The sequence below is a fragment of the Dermochelys coriacea genome, chromosome 8 (genome assembly GCF_009764565.3).
Source record: "Dermochelys coriacea isolate rDerCor1 chromosome 8, rDerCor1.pri.v4, whole genome shotgun sequence".
NCBI classification, from domain to species: domain Eukaryota; kingdom Metazoa; phylum Chordata; order Testudines; family Dermochelyidae; genus Dermochelys; species Dermochelys coriacea.
The window spans coordinates 46,787,121-46,810,743 of record NC_050075.1 but is presented as its reverse complement, the minus strand read 5'-3'; the positions used below and the strand labels follow the sequence as shown (position 1 = coordinate 46,810,743).

The 23,623-nt window shown below is 45.3% G+C and overlaps 1 protein-coding gene across 3 annotated transcripts in view; it reads left to right on the top strand.

Moving 5' to 3' along the window:
* PRRX1 (paired related homeobox 1) overlaps nt 1-23,247 on the top strand; it is an 88,221-nt gene extending 64,974 nt beyond the window's left edge. For 2 of the 3 annotated variants that reach the window (XM_038411966.2, XM_043490910.1), the window contains exons 3-5: nt 8,575-8,750; nt 13,354-13,535; nt 22,264-23,247. In XM_038411966.2, the coding sequence (XP_038267894.1) occupies nt 8,575-8,750; nt 13,354-13,535; nt 22,264-22,402 (497 nt within the window). In that variant the 3' untranslated portion in view covers nt 22,403-23,247. Of the gene's footprint in view, nt 1-8,574; nt 8,751-13,353; nt 13,536-15,844; nt 15,914-22,263 lie in introns of all 3 variants that reach the window. The other variant, XM_038411967.2, reaches the window with a different exon arrangement.
* Nucleotides 23,248-23,623: the final 376 nt, after the last annotated feature.

The window sequence follows — 23,623 nt, the reverse complement described above, 5'->3', positions numbered from 1 at the left end:
TGTAGCCCAATGGATGCTCTGATCCAAATGTCATGAAGTTGTAGTGAAGCTATGCCTGCCAAACTCATAACAACTTGGACCAGTTTGGGGTGGGAGGATCACACAACACATGTGGTTCAGCCGGGCGGGGTTCAGAATCCTTCCCAAACTCCCTACACAAAACAGTCCAGCTCAGGCCTCAGGCACTTGGGTTTTCCACTTGAAGAGTGAAGTGGTATCATTTGAACATTGACCCAACTACCTATCTGCAGCGCTGCTGATTGGAAACAGCTGCCTGGTTCCCACAGACATACTGGGGAAAAAAACCCAACCCGACCCTTCACAGACAACTTACACTGAACCTTCAGCCCTTATGAGGGTTGCCCATCATTTGTCGTTGTTTCACTAGGGTTCCTCTGTGGAGTTTATGCCTCTGTTGCATTGCCCTTACTTCAGGTCCAATCCAGTGCCCACTGAAGTCAATGGAAAGACTCCCTGATCTGACCCTCTTATCCTCTGCTGAACCTGTATTAATAGAAACCTTCATTTGGATTCCAGAAGACGCCATAAGTGGACACCTCCCCCAAAAGCCAAATCTCTGACTTTGTATTGGCACTTACAATTTTCATGGATTTTTTAATGCCTCTAGAAACCATTTGTGGGGCCCACAAAGCACAGCAGCTGGTCTTGCAGTGTTTCCACTGTCCGAGGGACTGAAACACCACAAGGCAACCACCATGATTCTCCCCTGCTTTGCACTGTGTGCTCTGAGTGTAAAATGCTACCCTGTCAGTACTCACATCACTGGTCGCGTTCTCTCCCTCTGCACCGGTTTTGGTGACTATACAAGGTGGAAAGCAGTAGAGTATCACCTCCTTCGTATATCAACCCCATCACTGGCTGAAATAAACCCACAAAAAGCATTACCAGAAATGCCAACACTACACTCAACACAAGTATTAATTAAACTGTGTCCTACTCTTTCCCCCACTCATCTTCCTGTAGCCTGGTCAGGATGACCTGCTGTTACCCCGTGTGACCATACTTTACTGCTCCAAAATTCCTAAACACATTTGCTTTTTTAACACATTCCATCTCAGCTTAAAGATTCAAAACTCCTGTTTAAAACTAATCTCCAAACACTTCCTCTCAGATACAAGGAAATCATGGGCATGTTTGTATCCAGGCATTCCCAGACTGGAAAGGAATCTGTCTGGGGATTGACTGTCTAGTGAGGGGAGGTGAAGATATGGGAGCGGTAAATCTTTTGGAATCTGAAAACCGCATTTCAATTGAAGTGGAATGTCCCTTTGTTCCCAATTGTATGGATTTTAGGTATTCAGGTGCAGTAACTGTTACCAGATGGACAGCGAAAAGCATCCCAAACAGGTGCTCAGAAAAACAACACATTTTAGATTTCATGTTCTTAATAAAAACTTTCCTGTCTTGGGACTGCACCCTTTCCCAGCGACACTAGGGAAGAAGGCAGTATTACTCTGGGAGAGGCGAGGCAAGGTTACTTCTTCAGAGTGCTTTATTTTATTCTAAATCTATTGGGCCACAGCTTCAGATGGGTATAGCTGATGTATCTCCTTCGACTTCAATGGGCCCACACTGATATACATTAGCTGAAGATCTGGTCTGTTATATTTAAGAACGTTAAGGTCCCACTCCAGCAACATACTTAAGTAGATGCTTAACTTTAATCACATGAGAAGCCCCATTGATTTCAGTGGGACTATTTGCATGCTTAAAGTTAAGCACATGCTTCAGTACTTTGCTGGACCCAGATCCCTTCCTCGCTCTCCCCTTCCCCCCTACGGCATGGAAACAGATGCTGACCTGACAGACAGGGGTGCTGTGAAGCTATTCATGCATGTTTGAGCTCCTAAGAGAGAAGATGCTGTCAGTGAAAATTGTTGTTATTAATACACCTGCTCACTTGACATGGCATTGTCCACATGATCGTACATCCGAAAAAGTTTTAGACTGGGATTTTCAAAGACCTAAGGGAATTAGGAGCTCAGTTCCCTTTGGAATTCCATGGCAGTTGGGTGCCTAACTCCCAAAGACACTTCTGAAAGTTCCAGTGCAGGATATATCTATACTGGGCGGGGAAAGCCCACAGCAACAAGTCTCAGAACCCAGGTCAACTGACTGTGGGTTGCTTGGCTCACACAATGGGGCTCAAAACAGCAGTGTAGACATTCCTGCTCAGGCTGGAGCCCGGGCTCTGAAATCCTGTGCAGGGGTGGCTTCTCAGAGCTTCTCTGGGCTCTAGCCAGAGCAGGAATGTCTACACTGCTGCTTTTAGCGCTGTAGTGGGAACCTCATGAGCTGAATCAGTTGACCAGGGCTCTGCGGCTCGCTGCTGCTGGGTTTTTTTTTTCAGTGTACATATACCCTTCGAATTGAATAATATGAAGCTGGGCAGGGTACAAATTACAGGAAGCAGCCGTGTCAAACTATTATGGGTCTGATTCCCTACTCCGGGACACCGTGTTCATGCAACTCTATTGATATTAGTGAAGTTCCCCTGGTATAAAACCAGTGTAAATAGGCAGAGAATCAATCCTGTTGCATGGTGGACGTAAGTCTCATAATAAGGCCAATGAGTGAGGTAAAGAAGAGAAAATAACTCCCCAGTGTTTTCATAAGATCAGTTCAGAAGAAACAAAGCCACTGAAAAGAGCAAGGCATCTCGGACCATGTTCTGCATGGTCTCATTGCTCCAGCAGCATCTTGGATAGTTCCCTACCTAGCTGGCCAAAGGTTTGACTACCCAGTATATAAACATTTAGCTCCCTAAATGTTTGCGGGACATCTGGAGCCACACTGCCACATTGCTGAATCAAATGCTAAGGATTCTGGTAGAACTAAAGGGCTCTGTGGTCTCTGACAAAGCAGAAACAGTGATGCTGTTATGGAAGAAGTAATGATGGAGCAAAGGGATGGATGGTTTTCCGAGCGAGCTAATTTGCATAAGGTGGAGCCGGGAGTAATGGGAGGAACCAAACTTCACCTTTACCTAGGATGCCTTTGCACTGGGACCTGGTGAGCAGGATAATAAGCAAACCTCCATTCTTTCTGTGCTAGTCTCTGATACAATTGCTCATTGGAGACATTCACTATAGGACACCTGTCAACTTTACCAGTGATGTTTGCATTCACTTTGGCACTTGTTTAAGTGCCATGACACCATTGCGATCTCTGATGTTAGCAAAGGTAAACAAAGGGCTCACAATTCAAGTGATTGGTGAGGAAAGGCAGACACCCCATGTAAACTTAAGGGCCAGTGTTCAAGCTGTCTCTTCTGCTCCAGGGAAGCCTTTCTGTTATGAGCTTCCACCATGCAGGATATTGACCAGAGCAGAATTTGCTTTTTTATTTGCATGACTCTTCTCATTTTTAACCTTTTAAGGGTTGATTTTTCCCCAGTATGTTTATGCAGAAAATACACTCAAGTAGCAGAGAAATTGGCTGGGCCCCAGCTCATTCCATATCAATGTCTTCTTAGGTATTTTTCTATTTCATCCCCTTTGATGCCTTTCCTTGGTTCCTTATCTTTTGCGGGTAATCTGGGAGTTGAAGTGAGTAAGGATCCACTGAATATGAGTAGACAATGTAAAACTGACATAGAACAACAGCAGACTGTCCTGGGATTGTGACAGGGAAAGAGATCTTACTTGGTCTCTGCTCACTAGGGCTGGATTTAGTCTATGGATTGAACCCCTTTTTTCTGTTCCTAGACTACCTGTGAACCCATAACAGTTTTCCTAAATTTGTTTCTAATTACATTGTATCATTATTTGATTGTTATCTGTTGAATTATTGACCAAGCAACTAAATACCTGTGGATCATGCATGAATCCAAGACTGTTTATTCATAAATTCTGTGTGATGGGTCACCCAAGTCCCATAGTTTTGTTTTTGCTCCTGATTGGATGATTGAAACCATTTTAAATAGGAGAATAACCAATGCCAAATAGCAAATACTTAATAGCAAACACTGTTTGCACACTAAGGGCCTGATCCAAACTCCACTGAAGTCAAGGGAAAGACTCCCATGCACTTAAATTAGTGTTGGATCAGGCCCTGATATCCTTGTTCTTTTATGAATCCAGATACACTGATAATGGTGGCTGCAAACATGTCCAATAAGCTTTGGTCCTCAGTGCTGCTCCTGGCTCAAGGTTTTGTTTTATAGACAGATTCATTCATAGATTCCAAGGCCAGAAGGGACGATTGTGATCATCTGGCCTGCATAGCACAGCCAGAGAACTCCCCCACCCCCTCAAGTTGAATAGCTGGAATCTCTGATGTATATTCTGTATCTCCTCATAGTTTATCATCTGTACATATAGCCCTTTGAGAAATGCTGGTACATGAAAAACAATCTGCTGTCACCCAGATATCCAGGTTTGCAAGTTCTGTTACGTTATGCAAGGGTGTTACAAATATTACCATGGGGATGAATGGTAAATGGGTCAGTGCATTGGTCTTTGACCTACAGCATGGAGACCATGAGCAGTCTAGGGTCAAAAGTGAATGTAAGGTTGGTGGCCTTACTGTAGTATATGATGGACATTTGTTCAGAACACAAAAGTCACAATCCAATTATCTTAGCACAGAGATCTTCAAAATGCAGTCTTGGGACCCTAGTGCAAGTTGTTATAGTTGGTGAGAATTGCCCTGGTGAGAGTTGCTGCCTCTAAAAGTCACCTGGAAAGGTTGTGCTGTGCCCAGTTGGGTGGCATCCTTAGAAATCAATCCATTAGAGTTAGAATTTATAATTTAGCTTTGTAACAATCTTATGAAATAGGGAATTATTTACTCCATTTTACAGATGGGGAAACCGAGGCACAAGGTAAGTTAAGCAACTTGTCCAAGGTCACCAATGAAGTCTGTAGCTGATGGCAGATCTTCTGCAACCTAACCCAGTGCCCTTTCTACTAGCCCATCCTTCCTATTTAGGGCAGGTGTAGGAGTTACAGATCTAAATCCATCCTGCCCCTTAGCCAGAGATCTAGCAATCAATCATATGCAATATAGACTGGTGACCCCATTGCTCACAACTACTGCCTGTTCATGCGGTTAATTGTTGAAGCGAGCAGCTGATGTACGACAGAAAATGGAGATCAGTGCCTTCAATCCGTGCCCATGGCAGATATAGGAAATAGTGTGGTGGTTGGGAAGGGGGAGAATACAGCAACTCCTAGGTTTGGTGGCTTGCACTGAGGCAACCAATCAAACAGGGAGCAGCAAATTAGCTCAACGCAGCTTATGCCAATGGGAGCATGCTAAATTGTTGAAGACTGGCAGTGAGTGTGCTCCCTAACGGCCAAATGTGGGAAAATCAATAGATGCACAGCACTTAATGCAGGATGACGGCAGTGCTTCTTGGAGCCAGGGGAGAGACCTATCACTAATACACTCACCACAAGCAAATGGGACATGTGAAGCACATTTTGCCGTAGCTCTGTGCTTCATGGCCATGATGAGCCAATAGTGAACGATTGTGCGACACAAAATGAAGACCAGTGGAAGTCATTGCCTGCTTCAGATTTGTGAAATAGTCTGTGTAGTTATATAGGGAATAGGGACATGCACAGTGAATTTCCCCACCCTACCTCCAGCCAGAGCCCTGGCATAAAGGCAATTAAATGACCCAGACAAGGATTTTTCTGTAACCTTTGCAGCTGGGATTGAGCAAATACGGATACATTCAATTGCTTTTTCTTGACTATGACAAGAGAACGCTGAATATCAGGCCTGCTAGCCAGCAAATAAATCTATCTTCTCTGTCAATCACGAAGGAATCTAGCTTGTCAAAAACCCAAGGCTCAGGCACACAGACAAATGCAATGGTTTTTCTTTTGCAGAAGAGGAGAGTGAAAAATTGAAAAACTCCCAACCCCTGCTGAGTTCTTGCTAGCACACTCTCTTCCTCTTTCTCTCCCTGAAAATGATCTTCCGGTGCTTTCCTGAGAGAAGCAACCAATCAATGAGTTCTTCAAGTCGCCTTCCTGTTTATAAAGTATAGTTCTTCCAAACTGCAGAAAATGGAACCCCAACCATGTGAGTTAGGTGACTAATCATGTAGGACAACCAGTGAAGCGGGAACAATGCATACTGGCAGCAGACACTTTGTGAACAAGGCCTAAGCTGAAATGGGTGAGCTCAGAGCGTTAACTAAGCAATGCTGATGAGCAAACAAATACGTAAAAATCGCCACCTGTCTGTGGACAATTCGCAGCAAGGGGCTAAATCAATAAATAATTTGGTGGTGAATTGTTCATCCAGATCCAGGTCACTATCACAAAACAGTAGAGGTTGGACATGCCCATAACTAGCTGCGTCGTGGCAGGACAAGGGCTAAGCGGATCGATTACCACTGTATCTGACCACTGTGCTGTTCATTCAGTATCCTGGCACAACTGTGCACATGGGAATAGGATTGTCTTTGCATTTCCGTATTAATGCAGTGAGCATGGTTTTTATCTTGGTGGTTCTAAATCCTCAGTTCAATACTTGGCTCTGGCTTCAGCGCAACAGGGTAGGTACTTGATGTGAGTGGTACTAGTACAGCTGGTCCTTTGCTCAGCCATGTGAACCAATCACCTCTGGCCATAAAGGGATGGAGGAGGGTGAACATGCAGCAGCCGCTACTTATGGTAGGTCTCACTGGCAAAGTTTTGGAGCAGAAGAATGTAGCCAGTCAAAGAATTTCAGCTGCAAAAAAGCAAAGCAGCTGGAAATTAGGGAGATCTCAGCAGCATGCATTGACCGCAACAGCTAGTGATGGAGAACAACATTATCTTCTTCAGCACAAAAAATGTGCCTAAGAGAAAAACCGAATAAAAAAATCCCCCAATAATAATGTGTATTAGGATAGCTTCTAGCAGTCCCAACTGAGAGGAGAGCCCAATTATGTTAGTCACTGTACAAACACACAGTAAGAGACATTCCTGACTCAAAGAGCTCACTCTGTAAATGAACAGACAAGGAGAAGGTGGGAGGAAGGAGATGTTATCCCTACTTAACCTCTGCAGGCCTCAGATGTAAAGTGGCTTGCCCAAAGTCACAGAGAAAATCCATGGCAGACCAGGTCTCCTAAATGCTATGCCAGTGCCTTCATCCCAAGGCTGCCCTACCTTCACAGAAAAGTCCCTTGATCATAGTCTAATGGGGTGGAAAGATTTAATGTCAGAGTAGAAGAAGCAAGGAGGATGGCCTTCTAAATCCGGTAGAGTTTGAAGGGCTTTGAGTAATCCCAGTCCAGACCTGATGGACCTTCGACATCTACTCTAGCAGTGTAATTTCTCCACATCAAGGGCCCTATACACTCATGGTGAGCAGCCTAAGCTGAATAGATCCAGAGTTCCTATTTTCTTTTCCTAAAATTGAATTCAGTGGAGATTTGCTGATTTACACCAGATGGGGATCTGGTCCATTGACTTCAGTGGAGCTCTGCCAGTGTATACTAGATGAAGCTCTGACCCTATGTTTGCATTAAGTTGTCTGCACAGAAGGGCTTCTACCAGCAATGGGCAGAGGGAAGCATTCAGTCTAGTCTCCACTTCCCTCCACAGGTTTCCTATCCAAACTTTGGAAGATTTTTGTCGGTTTTCTCCCCTCTACAATGTGGAACAGAGGGAAACATTTGTATTAGAAAGACAGCTTCAAGAAAGAACATAAGAATGGCCCTACTGGATCAGACCAAAGGTCCATCTAGCCCAGTATCCTCTTTTCCGACAGTGGCCAATGCTAGGTGCCCCAGAGAGAATGAACAGAACAGGTAATCATCAAGTGATCCATTCCCTGTCGTTCACTCTCAGATTCTGGCAAACAGAGACTAGGGACACCATTCCTGGCTAATAGCCATTGATGGACCTATCCTCCATGAACTTATCTAGTTCTTTTTTTAACCCTGTTATGGTCTTGGCCTTCACAACATCCTCTGGCAAGGAATTCCACAGGTTGACTGTGCACTGTGTGAAGAAATACTTCCTTTTGTTTGTTTTAAAACTGCTGCCTAATAATTTCATTTGGTGACCCCTAGTTCTTGTGTTATGAGAAGGAGTAAACAACACTTTCTTATCTACTTTCTCTACACCAGTCATGATTTTATAGACCTCAATCATATGCCCCCTTAGCCATCTCTTTTCCAAGCTGAAAAGTCCCAGTCCCATGACCAATTGGTGAAGAAAGGGACATGAAGCCATAGGCCCAGACTTCCAAAATTGATGTTTAATCTCTTTTAAAAGGTCTGTTCTAGCTCAGCCAGAAGTTATGGGTTTTGATACAAGAATCACTGGGGGAAGTTCTCTGGCCAGTGTTCCAGGGGTGGTCAGACTAGATGATAAGGATGATTTATTCTGGCATCCAAATATATCCATTTATATGAATCTATGAAAAATGTGTGTCTCAACTTGGATCCAGGTGGCCAGGATCTTGGTTTTTATCTCTCATCCAAATGATGCAGAGATCTAAATTAGCTGAGTTTTTTTTTTTTAAAAAGGTAAATGCTGATGCTTCAGAAACGCGAGTAATCTAGTTCCAGCACTTCACCTGTCTGATTCTCTCCCATTCTAGATGATCAGCTTAACTCGGAAGAGAAGAAGAAAAGAAAGCAGAGAAGAAACAGGACCACCTTCAACAGCAGCCAGCTCCAGGCGCTGGAGAGAGTCTTTGAGAGGACACATTACCCTGATGCCTTTGTACGAGAAGACCTCGCACGCAGAGTCAACCTCACTGAAGCCAGAGTTCAGGTAAGTAATGCCAGAAGTCAATCTTCCACCCATCTCATCCAGGTACTGTCAGCAAGCCATGGCTTTAGCGATGGCTGCAGAGATAGAGAATTGTTAAAGAACATGGGCATTACTGTCAGTAAAGCTCTCAAACATATAAATGCCATAGAGATCCTTCTGAAAAGCTCTGTCATATTGAATAGAGTGAAACATTAGGGTTTTATAGAAATCAAACAGGACAATAACAATAATTTTATTGCAGTAGAGCCCTGGAACCCCAGATTGGAATCGAGGCCCCATAGCATTAGGTATTGTACAAATCCATACAAAGACAAGGGCCACAATGTTCAGAAATGACTTAGAAGCCTATTTTCAAAAGTCTCACTGAAAGTCAATGGGACTTAGGCTCCTGGGTGCGTGTTACTTTTGAAAATGGGAGCTCCTATGCCACTTAGGTACTCTTGAAAATTTCATCCTCAGTCCTTGCCTCAAATATATCTGAAAAATCCAAAGAATTGAATAGAGAATAGAATTCTTTCTGTAGAATTTTTCAGCCAGATAATGAAATTCTATAGCAGGGAGAGAATTTGCTAAGTTCTGTAGGAATTGTCATGAAAGAAATGCAAGTGCAAATCTGCTTTGGCAATCAGAGACAACTCAGCAGGGGCTTGGAAGTGATGTCCATTTTTGTAATCAGATTGATGACACAGGCAAAAATGCCAAGTCAAGAAGCCTTCTCCAAAGTGAGCTATGTGGGTTATACACTGTAGACTGAACTTCCTGTGGAGGCATTACACCCAATATTTAATTATGGTGACAAACCTATTCTACTTTTGGGGGTAGAGAAGAGGTTCTGGATCGTGATGAGGGAAACCTCAAAAGGTTGAGACATTCACCTCAGATCCCAAAGTTTGGCTGTGCATCTTGGCTTTAGCCTTCTGGTCTGACTAAGCTGCGCTCCATGTAGACCCAGTATGGCAAGCAAAGGTGGATTTGAACCCCCTTGTGCCCCTGTGCAAGTTGAAGCAGCCTCAGGACTTGTGGCAGCAGTAACAGGCCCCAAGGGGCTATTATGTTGGATGGGAGTTGATGGAGTGCAGCATCACTGTAACCATGTGCCATTGCTTAGAGGTCCTGGGGAGAGGGAAGCAGAGAGAGCTGGTTATGCCAGCTTTGTGCACTCAGGGAGTCTCATCACACCACAGACTGCCACCAATGGTCCATATTGGAGCTAAAGATCCCCTTGATTTGTTCTGAACCTCAAGAGATTTCAAGATTGGGTAGGGAATCTCAAGAGGATAGGGTTCTTCATGGGGTTGCCGAGGCTTTCTGCTTCTGCTCATGCTGGAAACACCCTGTGAGTGACATAAGAACATAAGAATGGCCATACTGGGTCAGACCTTAGGTCCATTCAGCCCAGTATCCTGTCTACCGACAGTGGCCAATGCCAGGTGCCCCAGAAGGAGTGAACCTAACAGGTAATGATCAAGTGATCTCTTTCCTGCCATCCGTCTCCACCCTCTGACCAACAGAGGCAGGGACACCATTCTTTACCCATCCTGGCTAATAGCCATTAATGGACTTAACCTCCATGAAGTTATCCAGTTCTCTTTTAAACCCTGTTATAGTCCAAGCCTTCACAACTTCCTCAGGCAAGGAGTTCCACAGGTTGACAGTGCACTGAGTGAAGAAGAACTTCCTTTTATTTGTTTTAAACCTGCTGCCCATTGATTTCATTTGGTGGCCCCTAGTTCTTATATTATGGGAACAAGTAAATAACTTTTCCTTATTCACTTTCTCCACACCACTCATGATTTTATATACCTCTATCATATCCCCCCTTATCCCCTCTTTTCCAAACTGAAAAGTCCTAGCCTCCTTAATTTTTCCTCATATGGGACCCATTCCAAACCCCCCTAATCATTTTAGTTGCCCTTTTCTGAACCTTTTCTAATGCCCGTATATCTTTTTTGAGATGAGAGGACCACATCTGTACGCAGTATTCAAGATGTAGGCATACCATGGATTTATAGAAGGGCAATAAGATATTCTCCGTCTTATTCTCTATTCCTTTTTTAATAATTCCTAACATCCAGTTTGCTTTTTTGACTGCCGCTGCACACTGAGTGGACATCTTCAGAGAACTTTCCATGATGACTCCAAGATCGTTCTTCTGATTAGTTGTAGCTAAATTAGCCCCCATCATATTGTATGTATAGTTGGGGTTATTTTTTCCAATGTACATTACTTTACATTTATCCACATTAAATTTCATTTGCCATTTTGTTGCCCAATCACTTAGTTTGGTGAGATCTTTTTGAAGTTCTTGGTCTTAACTATCTTGAGCTGTTTAGTATCATCTGCAAACTTTGCCACCTCACTGTTTACCCTTTTTCCAGATCATTTTTGAATAAGTTGAATAGGATTGGTCCTAGGACTGACCCTTGGGGAACACCACTAGTTACCCCTCTCCATTCTGAAAATTTACCATTTATTCCTGCCCTTTGTTCCCTGTCTTTTAACCAGTTCTCAATCCATGAAAGGATCTTCCTTTTTATCCCATGACAACTTAATTTATGTAAGAGCCTTTGGTGAGGGACCTTGTCAAAGGCTTTCTGGAAATCTAAGTACACTATGTCCACTGGATCCCCCTGTGCACATGTTTGTTGACCCCTTCAAAGAACTGTAATAGATTAGTAAGACATGATCTCCCTTTACAGAAACCATGTTGACTTTTGCGCAACAATTTATGTTCTTCTATGTGTCTGACAATTTTATTCTTTACTATTGTTTCAACTAATTTGCCCAATACTGACATTAGACTTACCGGTCTGTAATTGCTAGGATCACCTCTAGAGCCCTTCTTAAATATTGGTGTTACATTAGCTATCTTCCAGTCATTGGGTACAATAGCTGATTTAAAGGCCAGGTTACAAACCATAGTTAATAATTCTGCAATTTCACATTTGAGTTCTTTCAGAACTCTTGGGTGAATGCCATCTGGTCCCAGTGACTTGTTACTGCTAAGTTTCTCAATTAATTCCAAAACCTCCTCTAATGACACTTCAATCTGTGACAATTCCTCAGATATGTCACCTACAAAAGACGGCTCAGGTTTGGGGAATCTCCCTAACATCCTCAGCCGTGAAGACTGAATCAAAGAATTCATTTAGTTTCTCTGTGATGACTTTATCGTCTTTAAGTGCTCCTTTTGTATCTCGATCATCCAGGGGCCCCACTGGTTGTTTAGCAGGCTCCCTCTTCTGATGTACTTAAAAACATTTTGTTATTACCCTTTTGAGTTTTTGGCTAGCTGTTCTTGACCTTTCTAGATCCTTGCCAGAGCCCAGAAACACAGAGTTGTATGAAACTGAAAGTTACAAGGAAACAAATTGCTCACAGCTTTATCCAAGTGTCAGGAGACTTGGGTTCCCTCAGAGGTTCTGATGAAGGTTTGAGTTAGATTTATTTAACCAGAACAGATGAACCACTGCCCAGTGAGCATCCAGGCCTAGAGTGACATTGCAGGATACAGTCCACCTCCCAAACCTCTGTTCACATCAGTTATCACCAGAGTTATAACAGCATAAACTCTCTTTTGTTCTTACATTTTGCTAGTTCAGTCGAGCGGGGTTTCCCCAAGATGTGCAGAGGGTGAGAGTAAAGCCTTTGAGCAGTTTGAGTTTGAGAGCACAAGAGTGAGATGGGTATGGGGATGAATGAAATCGGCCTTTTAAATTCTGATGGTTTCTTGGACTGAAGGGAAAGAGCTTGTGGGTGTGTGCGTGCATGCGTGTGTGAGAGAGAGAACACCTATGTGCATATGTTTGTTCATTGATGGATTCAGAGAGATTAAAGCAAGAAGGGACTGTTAGATCGTCTAGTCTGATGTCCTGCACCACACAGGCCATTCAAATTCACCTAGTACCCCTTCACTGAGCCGAATAACTTGTGCACACGTGCGTGAGTGTTTGTGTGTGCGAAAAAGTATGTGTGCGTATTCACAAACTAGCAGCAAAGGTATGTGTGTTGTATTTTATGGCAGGACATGAGTGGCAGACATAATCAGGGAAAGGGATCACCACACATTTGGACAGCAGGGCAAATCCTAACATAAAAGCAGCCGTTTCTACAGCTCAGGGCAATGGACCAGCAGCAGTTTCTCAAGAATCCCTATCATTCAGGAACAAGCAGCCAGCAGCCCCTCCAAGAGCAGCAGTGATCTTAAAGGCTAGATAGGACATTGCTGAGAGGATCCTTGGTGCTCAGGCACTGGGGTGGAAACATGAAGCCACCAGCATCATCCTGGGTCCTGGAATATCCAGAAGCAGGAGAGGTCCAGCTCATGAGCATCGCTCCTGTGGGTCCCAGCTTGACCTCCCACATGCTGCTTCACCTCGGGTAGGGAAGATGATTAGCTGCTCAGGCGTAATAGAAGCTCCTCCTGCAAACAGTGCATCCGTCTACTGCTGGTCCTTTCCTCACAATGGCGTTCTGGCTCTCCAGGCCACCATCACACTAGGGTGCCTGGGCCACCAACTATCTAATAATGCAGGGAGAGTAGCAGAGCATCAGTGGAGCAGGTTATAATCTCTGGCCTGTCTGTCTTTCCCCCTACTCCTAGGTATGGTTTCAGAACCGAAGAGCAAAGTTCCGCAGAAACGAGAGAGCCATGCTGGCCAACAAGAATGCCTCCCTTCTCAAATCCTATTCAGGGGACGTGACTGCAGTGGAGCAGCCAATAGTACCTCGCCCAGCTCCAAGACCCACTGACTATCTCTCCTGGGGAACAGCCTCGCCTTACAGGTGAATGCATATCCCATCTCTAGGTGATCAGCCTCCTCTGGCCTTGTCCAGCCACCACCTTCAGAGCTCCTTCTTCATCTGACAGTGACACTCACCAGGATCACCCTGTGAGAGCCACATCTTGGGCCGGATTTCCTGTTGCTCCTTTCCCACACCCAGGTTTTAAGCCACCTTTGTGCCTCCCTAATTCTGACCCGGGTGGCTTCCTAGCACAATTTAGAGCAACCCCAGCACTGCTCTAATTTGCACTGCTTTGTAACAACACCCTATAGGCATTGCACAGCTGGAGCACACAGCATTTTGGCCAAACCTCTCCTGTCCCTGGTCCATCCTCAACACACCCCCTATGCCTGGGGTTGCAAGTGGGGCCAGCATAGAACATTTATGTCAGCCTTGTGCCAGGCAAGGAATCCCCTTGCAACAGGAGATTCTCTAGGGGGCTGTTTCTTCTCCCTTTGTGGCCCCTTTATGCAATTCAGACAGCTTAAAGAAAGAATGGAGGGAGAAGGGAAAGGCGGAGCCGTTACATTTTGTGAGCTTGCTTAAATAAAGAATCGAATTTAACGTGACTAATTTCTGGCTTGCTTCATTTGAAATACAGCATCTAGATTAAATGGGGTCACCAAAAGAACACCCATGTTGGTAAGAGAACGCTGATACAATGGTAGCCTTTGTTGAGCACTTTTAAGGACCTGGCCACTTTTGTTGTTAAAAAACTAGAACTACTGGGCCCTGGGGTGGCAGGCAGGAGCAGAGAGGGAATTCCCTGTCTTTCCTCTAGGGGATGCTTGTTTGAATGCAGATGTGGGTGGCACCAGCTTCTGAAAGAAGTCGTCTTCTGGTGAGATTAGTGAGTGGTTCCTCTCTCTCATTCCTAGTGCACAGGCATTAACTTGTTGGCAGTCCCAGCAGAGAGGCCAAGAACTGATGTGACTCTTCCATCTCTAGACAGGTTGGGAAAGTTCTGGGAACTTCCTGTACCCTGGTCTAGCAATAGGCTCATCTGGGTTGAACCAGCATTGTCTGGTCAGCTCTAGGGCATAGGGGCAGGGCTGGGTAAGGAGACAACAAGACTCAGCTGTTGGGCCCCAGAGCACCAGCCTGAACTTGCTCAGTTCTCAGGCTCTCAAGCTGACAAGCTCTAAAAGTTTCAGGTCTTTTAGTTTTAACAAGGACAAGACTCAGCCAAGGGAAAAATGTGAGCAGGCAAGGTTCATTGCTGCCATGGAAAGTGTTTTTCCAGGCACTGGCATTGTTGCTCTGGTAGGTCTGGTTGCTCCCACTCACAACGTAGTGCCAATATTGGAAATATACAAACAGGGTAGCAAAACAGGGGCCCGGCTTCCCTCTCCGCTGAACCGTGAAGCAGAGGGAGCTTTCTGGAGCGGTGGAGGGAGGAAGTGATAAATACTAAAAGGAGCTGGGGTGGGCTTTCCCCTCCAGGAGTGGGAGCTGGCCTGATATCATGTTTTGGGAGTTACTGGGCCATGAGAGATGCTGCCAGCGTAAAATCAGAAGGGGAAAAATCTCCTTAGCATTTGCACTTCATACAATTCACAGCCCTCATCTCCCTTCTCTGGTCAGTCCCCAGCCAGCTGGGGCCTGCTCTCTGGGGGATGGAGAAAACTCAGCTTGTGCTGGCTTGTGGGGAGGGATAGGTGGCTGGAGGATGTTTTTAGCACTATGGTTTGAATTTAAATGAAGGCTCGAGGCCTTTGGCTGTTGTTCCCTTCTGTCACAGCCCAATGTCAGCCCAGCTAAGCCACATCCCCCTGTGTTGGCCTTAGAGAAAAGTACCCTATCAAAGGTCTCTGCTTTCCAAAGTCAGTCGGGCCTATTCCTTGCAGCACTCATGCAACAAATAATCACTTACCATGTGGCATCCCCATCTATTGGTATCTTCGCTCAGCGGTCCTCAACCATGTACACACTGCGACCTCACATTAGAATAAAGAGGGGTTGAGGATGCCCCCTCTCTGTACAGACAATGAGTGTGGTCATGACACTAGATGACCTCAATGAACCCACTTTTTTGCCCTGTACACTGGGGCCAGGCCTTGCCCTCTGTTTTTTACCTGCCTGGCTGGCAAAGCCCCTTCCCATGGGGGTTAGCTCCCAGCATGCATCCCAGCTTGGGGACTTTGCCTGCAGTGTTGCTTGCTGGGGAGGAGTGGGGTGGTGAGATGGTCCAGAAGAGATGAGTGCAGATGTCCTCTCCCTTCCCACCCCCTATGGCTGTTATGGTCACAGTACCAGGGACCTGCTGAATTCGCGTGGCTCATTTCTACCTCTCACACTTTTAAAAATAGATCCTCGTCCCTCCCAAGATGTTGTTTACACGAGGGGCTTCATAACGGATTCTAGAAGACACTGCAAAGGTAACTTCCAGGGGGCAGGGGGCATTCTGTATGGGCTGTATTGGGTGGAGGCAGCATGGTCACTGGAAAGGCAAGGAGGAGACTGCGAGCTAGCTAGGCTGGTCTGGGCTGCTGTGGAGAGGAGGGACTGAAGTGGGCTCGAACGCGAGCCACGCCAGGCCCTGGGCAGTGAGCGCAGAAGGGACGGCAGCAGGAAGAAACTGACAGGTTCACGGATTAGGTGGGTGGGCCTAGGTCAGATGTAGTGTTTAGAGGGGTGCCCCATGCTGCTCCAGGTCTGTGTGGATGGGTGCGCTGCCCAATCCAGGTCACCGTGTTTAGGGGTGTTCTGTCCCTTCCAGGCCGTTTATAAGGGTTCCCATGCCCCGAGTCAAGTTCATCGTGGTTCCCCCTCCCACCACATTACAGTTGATAGGGCTACCCCTTCCCTTTCAGGGTCACAGTTCATAGGGCTGCCCTCTCCCCTTCAAGGATGCAATTTGTATACAAAGTCTTATGGCATGCCCAGAAATACATGGCAAGCGTGTGGCCTGCAGAGGGCTCAGTGATTTTTGGGGTCCGACTCTGTCAGCATTCATTCCCAGCACACAGCTACATCCTCCAGCTTCCTGCTGCGACCCCCTACTTTGCTGTGACATGGAGAGTTGGGCTCCCAAGTTCATCTTTCAAAGACAAGCAGCCCTATTCCAACGCTCCCTCCACCCCCCCGATCACTGATCCTCCCCTTCTCCGCGCCCCCAGTGACAAGCTTCTCTGTGGGCTACTTGGGCTATGGTGTCTTAGTTAGCACACCCCTCTGTGCTCTGGGGCCATCCCTTCTGCAGGCACTAGAGCTCTGCTGGACGGAGCCCAAGGCAGGATGGCAGAGCAGGGGAAACTTGTGGTCTCTGCTGCTCACACCTGCAGGCAGTGGCCATTGGCAGATGTAAGGCGAGCAAAGGCAGGAGATCCACGGAGATGATCTCCTTTGCCTGACGTAGGTGGCTGGGAAGTAAATGGCTCTGCCTTTGCTTTCCCGTGCTAATGCTTTCTTTCCACACCGTCCCTGCCCTTCACCAGCAGCAGAGCCGACAAGACAGAGGCTGGGGTGATCACCAGAAGGTCTACAGAGGGCTTGCTTCTGAGTGGGAGGGAAAAACTCTTGTCACCTAGCCCCCACCCCCAGCATCTCTGCCAGAGCTGCTTTGCTATTGGGAGATGCAGGAAAGACACATTTGTGCAATGACTTCAGTGGGTCTTGGAAACACCTGAGTGAGTTTTATACACCCTTGTTGCTATCCTAGTCTGAAAAACAGGTTAATGGGCTGCTGTCAACTCTTGTGCCATCCCTATAATTGAAAAAGGGAAGACCCAGGAGCTTATAAATTTCATTGTGCTTAATCACACCACATACTGCTGATCTTTGAGGTGCTTTGCAACCATTAGCTCACCATGTCTCATAGCACCCCTGTTAGCTTGGGATGTATTATTCCCATTTAGAAGATGGGCAAAGTGAAGCAGAGAAATTAAGGCCCAGATCCTCAAAAGTATTTTGGCCCCTAAATTCCACTGGAATCAAGTGGCTTGGCCAAGACCTCAGAGAAACACAGTAGCAGAGTCAAAATTAGAAGTAAGGAGGTATTTGCTTCAAATCCTGTATCCTGGCCTCTTTGCACCATCTTACAATGTATGCAAACAAAGCTTCTTAATGTTGGTGGGAGTTAAATGTAACACCCCTATGTTGGAATCAAAAGAAGACAGCAGTGGGGGTATTCAACTATTGATCTTTTATAGGCCAATTGCTCTCCTGTGTGTACTCTGTTCTCTGTACCCCTCAAAATTCAGTCAGTTGCTAGACATATTCTGGAGTTGATTAAGAAATTCACTGGAATAGAATCACACGAACTATGAAGCAGACTATGGAGTAGTTCACTGGGCTGGGGTCGCTATAGTACAATGTAAGTAAGTGAAAGAGAGATCCAGCTCCAGGCTCCCAAGTTGTATAATAACCTCTTTCTATGACTCCCCTAGTATTCTCCAATAATGGCCAAAGATGTTGCAAGGACGCTGTTGTTAGCTGTTGTGTCTGGGAAGGTTGTAGAGCCCTGCAGCATTAGAGCTGGTGAATTTCAGCTGAATCTTTTTTTCGGTGAAGAATGCAGATTTGGCAACATCAAAATATTTTGCAAAAAACCCTAACAAAATATTCCCCTCAAAATCGATGTTTTTTTTAGCTTGAAACAACTTTTTTGCCTCAAAATTTCCTTTCATTTAATGAAAAAACAATTGAAAATGCTTGAGGGTTGAAGGAAACTTTTTTTTCTTTTACATTTCAATTCTCTGAAAACTTTGAAAGATGTTTTAGGTAGACTCGAAATGAAATTTTTAATTTTTTTTTTTGACTTGCTGGTAAACTGACAATTTTTTTATTCGCACAGCTCTATGCTGCATTGCACAGAATCATAGAAATGTATCGCTGGAAGGGACCGTGAGAGGTCATCTAGTCCAGACCCCTATGCTGAGTCAAGACCAAGTATACCTAGTCCATCCCTGACAGGTGTTTGTTCTTTTGTATGACGACTGCTGTTGAGGTAGAACGTGTCTAGAGTGGAAAATTTAGTCTCTCCTCCAATTCTCTATCCTAAGTTATTGTTGAGAGACCTCTGACCACCTGGTTATTATAATCCCCGGTGTAGGCAGGACGGTTAGCACTGAAGCCAAACCAGCCTCTATCAGGAGCCACTGTAACAAAAAGGCTGAGGCCTGGCCTATACCTAAAACTTATGTCAAACTAGCTACATTGCTCAGGGCTGAGAAAAATGTCATGGCCCCCAACCCACACAGTAAGTGCAGCAAAGCTGATGGTAGAATTCTTCTGTCAATTTAGCTTCCACATCTCAGAGAGATGGATTATTTACAACAATGGGAAAACCCCTTCTGTTGATGTAGGAAGCATCTACGGTCCAGTGGCACTGCTGTAGCACTGTTGCTGTGCCACGGTTGTGTAGATGGAGCTTTGAAAAAGGAGTTTAAAGGAATTAGATGCCCAAATCCCATTGAACTGGGCACCTATTAGGGATTTATGTCTAGCCATTTCCTGGTGAGGGGAGATGAAATTTAGCCAGATCTGTGATATAGTTGTGCATATGAGGTTGTTGGGATTTTTAACTGAATGAAAAACAGAAACCTTGAGTTGTGCTACTAAACACTACAGTATTTTTCCACTCTCCAAGCAGACTCTTCCTGTTTGGAATTCTGGGTAGTGTAATTATTATTCACTATATGTATTGTGGTAGTTCCTTCAGACCCCAGTAAAAGATCAGGGCCCCGTAGTGCTGAGTGCTCTACACAAGTATAATGAAAATAGGGTTCCATACATTAGAGGGCTTTCAAAACTCTGAGGATGACATTCACCTCTGTGCAGAGAGCCAGCACAAGGACCAGGCAGGCTGGGGTGCAGGGTAGAAGGGTAGGAGAGAGAAAGGGGAGATATTGAGACTCAGCCTGGGGCAGGAGGGACAGGAGCTGGCTCCAGGCTGGGAAGGAGGATTCTGGGGGATCCTACCTGCTCCAGGGCCCATTCCAGACCCTCCAGGTCCCACTCTCTGCTCCCAGCCCAATCCTGGGTGCCGCTCCAGCTTCTCCAGTTCCCCTTCATCAGTCCCTCAGCTGTGCACAAGTTTACATGGGAGCAGAACTCCCAGCATATTTCCATTGCAGGGGTGCTAGGCCTCCCTACACCGCCCTGCCCCCCACCCCAGGTTTTCTCCCATCCCCTGGCCCAGATACGACTTGAGTCTCATCTAAAATGTATTTTAAGGACATAAGTGCTGCATGGCCTTTTGTGCAGGGGTATATGCCAGCCAATTAGCATAAATTACATTATGATACTTAGATACAGCTAAAAATCACAGAAAACTGGGATCAGCCTTGACAAAATCCCAAACCGAACTGATTTCCTGATACTCCTCAATTGTCTGCAGTACACGTGAGAAATGTAGCCTATCAAACTCTCAGGATTCTTTCTAAAATTGTGTCACTCATTCAGTGCACTTTATTTCCTCGGTGTCTTTAAACCAGCATTGGGCAATCATTGCAAGTTCCTCAGTTCAGATCGGGCTTTTATCTGAATGACCCACACCTATTGTTCATGAAAAACTTCTCAGGGAATTTCTCGGGAACAAGGAATTTCTACTTTTGTTCTGGAAAGGTAGCTGTAGCATTAAAATTAAACAGAGTTTGCACAGGGTATGTCGAGATTGCAATCATAGGGTACGACTGTAGCTCAAGCTGACGTATCCGAGTCTGCCTTTATCTGGCTAGCTCAGGTATTGGAGCAGAGAAGCTGTGGCAGCACGGGCTAGCCCTGGAAGTGATCACCCCGGGTTCCAGGCAGGATCAGATATGCTGATGCCATAGCTTCCCTGTTCTGGGATCTGAGCTAGCCAGATTCAAGCTAGCTTGGGTACGTCGGCTTGAGGAGTGTAGACATACCCTTAGATTGCAAGCCCTGTGGGACAGAGACCATCCTTTTTTTTCTATGTTTGTACAGCACCTAGCAAAAGGGGGTCCTGTCCATGACTGCAGTACATAGATGTTACCACAATACCAATAAATATTAATAATAAATGTAACCAAACATTATTGAACCTCAGGAAAGCTTCAGGGTTGAAGGTTTAAATTTACAATACAGGACAAAGGTGCAGGTGGGTTTGTATTTTATTCAAAGCTGTTCATCCTTAATGCTGTTTTGACCTCTTTCCCACATTATTTCCCTGTGTCAGGCTGAGTATCTTTTCCATCCACAAAGTTAATATGAGTTGAAAGCAGTTTGAGCATTTGTAATAAAGCCAGTTTGGCTAACAGGCCTGACCCAAAGGCTACTGGGAAGTCAGGGGAAAGAATTCCCTTGATTACAGTAGCTTTTGGGTCAGGCCTTATGAGCGATGACTGTTAGATCATGTATGTGCTGCCCAGGTGCACCCGCAGTCTCATGATGCTTAGTGGTATTTACCGTCACACTCTGTAACACCTTGCGTATTCATTCTCCAATCGGTGCTAGACATCTCAGGTTACAGCCGTATGGTGACTGTAAAGGGATATGCCACATCCATGTTCACAGTTACCAATCAGCAGTTAAACAGGAAGAGGGACAACAGAGAAAATGGAGCAGGGCCATGTAAGTAAACTGTCCCGATAGGAATGCCGCTGAGGTTTTATCCAGTGATAAAAGTCCATCTTATCCCACAGCCCCACCAAAAATGCAAAGGAAGTGTTTAGAAAAAAAATGTCCGAATGGATGTGCTGAGTCAAATAGTTCCTGTAGACTAGGAGACGGTGTTCCCTAAAGCTAAAGCATGGCACTGCTACCGTGCGCATGTCTAGGCTGGGCAGTGAGAAATGTGAGTGTTCATGATCTGTTCTTTATGTTTCTCGGTGGCATTTGGTATGAAGCTCAGTTTTCTCTCCTTGGCCAGGCCACTCAGGTGATGTAACAATGAACGCTAGTGACTGACAAAACTTGGCTGGAACACAAATGACCAAAAACTGCTTGCCATTCCATACGGGAAGTGGCGGCACAGTCCAATCGGGTCTTTGTGGCAAAATGGACTTTCCTGAGTTTATTTTCCTGTGAAATGGGTCTGGTAATTGCTTGGCCTAGAATAGGGTCTCTTCTGGATCATCTGAAAGTTTCTGTCTCGAGCAGCATATATAACTGAACTGCATGTAAAATTCTAAGGGTTCAGCTCTGACTTGTGCGGCCACTTAGAAATCTCACCAGCAATTCGGAATATGTGCACCGCACTGGCAAAACCGTTGCTCCCTTACCTGTAGTAAACCCCCAAATTTTCCCAAGGTAGACCTGCCATTAGAAAGAATCTCCAATCATAGAAGTCAGAGGTGGAAAAGGGTTGTGTCTAGTCTATCTTCCTGCTAATGCAGGCGTGTTCCTTCTGGTATATTCTAGAACCAGGACCTCAGACCTGAGCTCCCCTGAACTTTGACAAAGGTTGGCTCCAGATATGAACTTTGCATCTGGTGACTATTTGTAGTACATTCTCATGTACTTTGGTCGCATAAACTGATTGTTGTGGGCCTGGTTCAAAACTCTTTGACTTCAGCTGGCTATAGCCTGGGAAATGCTGTTAAACAGGGTGATCCATCAGTGCTCTAAAAGACAAGTTACTAAAATGTCCAGTCATGGTAAGGAATGTTGCACCCAGTAACTGAAACATTATACATCATGATGTATGCCCACGCCAGCACCCGCTCACCTAGCGACTGATTTCTGAGTTCAATGCAGCCCTGATTTGCAGCTGGATTCTGATTTTGTTTTTCTTTCTTTTCTCCTCTTCTCTCCACCCCAACAGCGCCATGGCTACCTATTCTGCTACGTGTACCAATGCTAGCCCTGCCCAGGGCATGAACATGGCCAACAGCATTGCCAACCTGAGATTGAAAGCAAAGGAATATAGTTTACAGAGGAACCAAGTACCGACAGTCAATTAAACACTGTCTCAAAGAAAGAGTAAAACAAAATGACACCCGTCTTGCTTAGCAGTTTGCTCATGCTGAAAAATAAACCTTGAACTGACTATTGGGACAGAAGCAGGAGAAAAATGAACTGCAAATTAGTTATGGTGTTCCTCTTTCCTTGTGGGATAATGTCACCACTTTGTGTCAGGTTTATTGCTTCTGCTCAGTATACTATGAGCTTCTTCAGTTAAGGACAATTCCATCCTTCTTGTTTATTTTATACGTGACTGCAAAAGAAACCCTATCAATCCAGCCTTTGAACTTCTCCCCTAGACTTTCCTGAGGTTCAGCACCGGGTCCCTCACTTCCTATGCCCCAGCTCACTCTAGAAAAGGGAATTCCGAAGCCAAAGCCCTCTCTGTTGTATCCACATGAGATCGAAGTGTCCTTCCATCGCTCCAGACCAAGGCTGCAGCTGCAAAGTCATTATCATTAGCCTCTGAGGAGGCTTTTTGAGCAACGCGGTGAGTTCCTCTAGTCCAGTTGCCTGGAATGTTCATTGTTTCATTCACAGCCATCTTGAGTTTAGAACTTATTCGCCTCTTTCTGATTGTTTCTGGCCCAGCCTCTTTGAAAAGCCAAAGAAGAGAAGATCCTTCTCAAGCCAGAGTGCGTGTCTGCATAGGGGAGATGGCTCAGGAGCTCAAAGATTAGGACTTTGCCTTATGCTTCTTTCTATGCCTTATGTTTTGTGCCACAGGTAAAAGTGATGTCCCAACGCATTTGTTTTATATATACTGTATATATTTATATATATAAGATATACATGCAAGCTTGGTTGGTGTTTTTTATTAAACAAAATAAAAATACATTGAAAATGTTCAAGATGTGTGTACTCCAGCCAAGTTCCTATAGAGATGGAGTGCCAGGTTCCCATTTATGGTCGTATGCTGCTCACAATCATAGTAATAATAAATAGCTTATGCTTAGAACATTTCATCTCACAGAAGGCCACAGCACATTACAAGCTACCGGCCAAATCCCTATGTCTTTAGTCAGGCAAAACTCAGGGTCCAGTTGATCCAAATCAGGAGGTCAATATTCAGGGCTAGCTCATCTCTTCCTCTGGGAAAACCCATCCAACAAGGCCCTGAAGAAAGACATATTGTGAAGTTCCCTTTGTGGAGTGATTAGGGTTTGCTCCTCCAGAGAAGTGAGGACTCTGGCCCTCCAGCACTTCAGATCCAGCCAGAT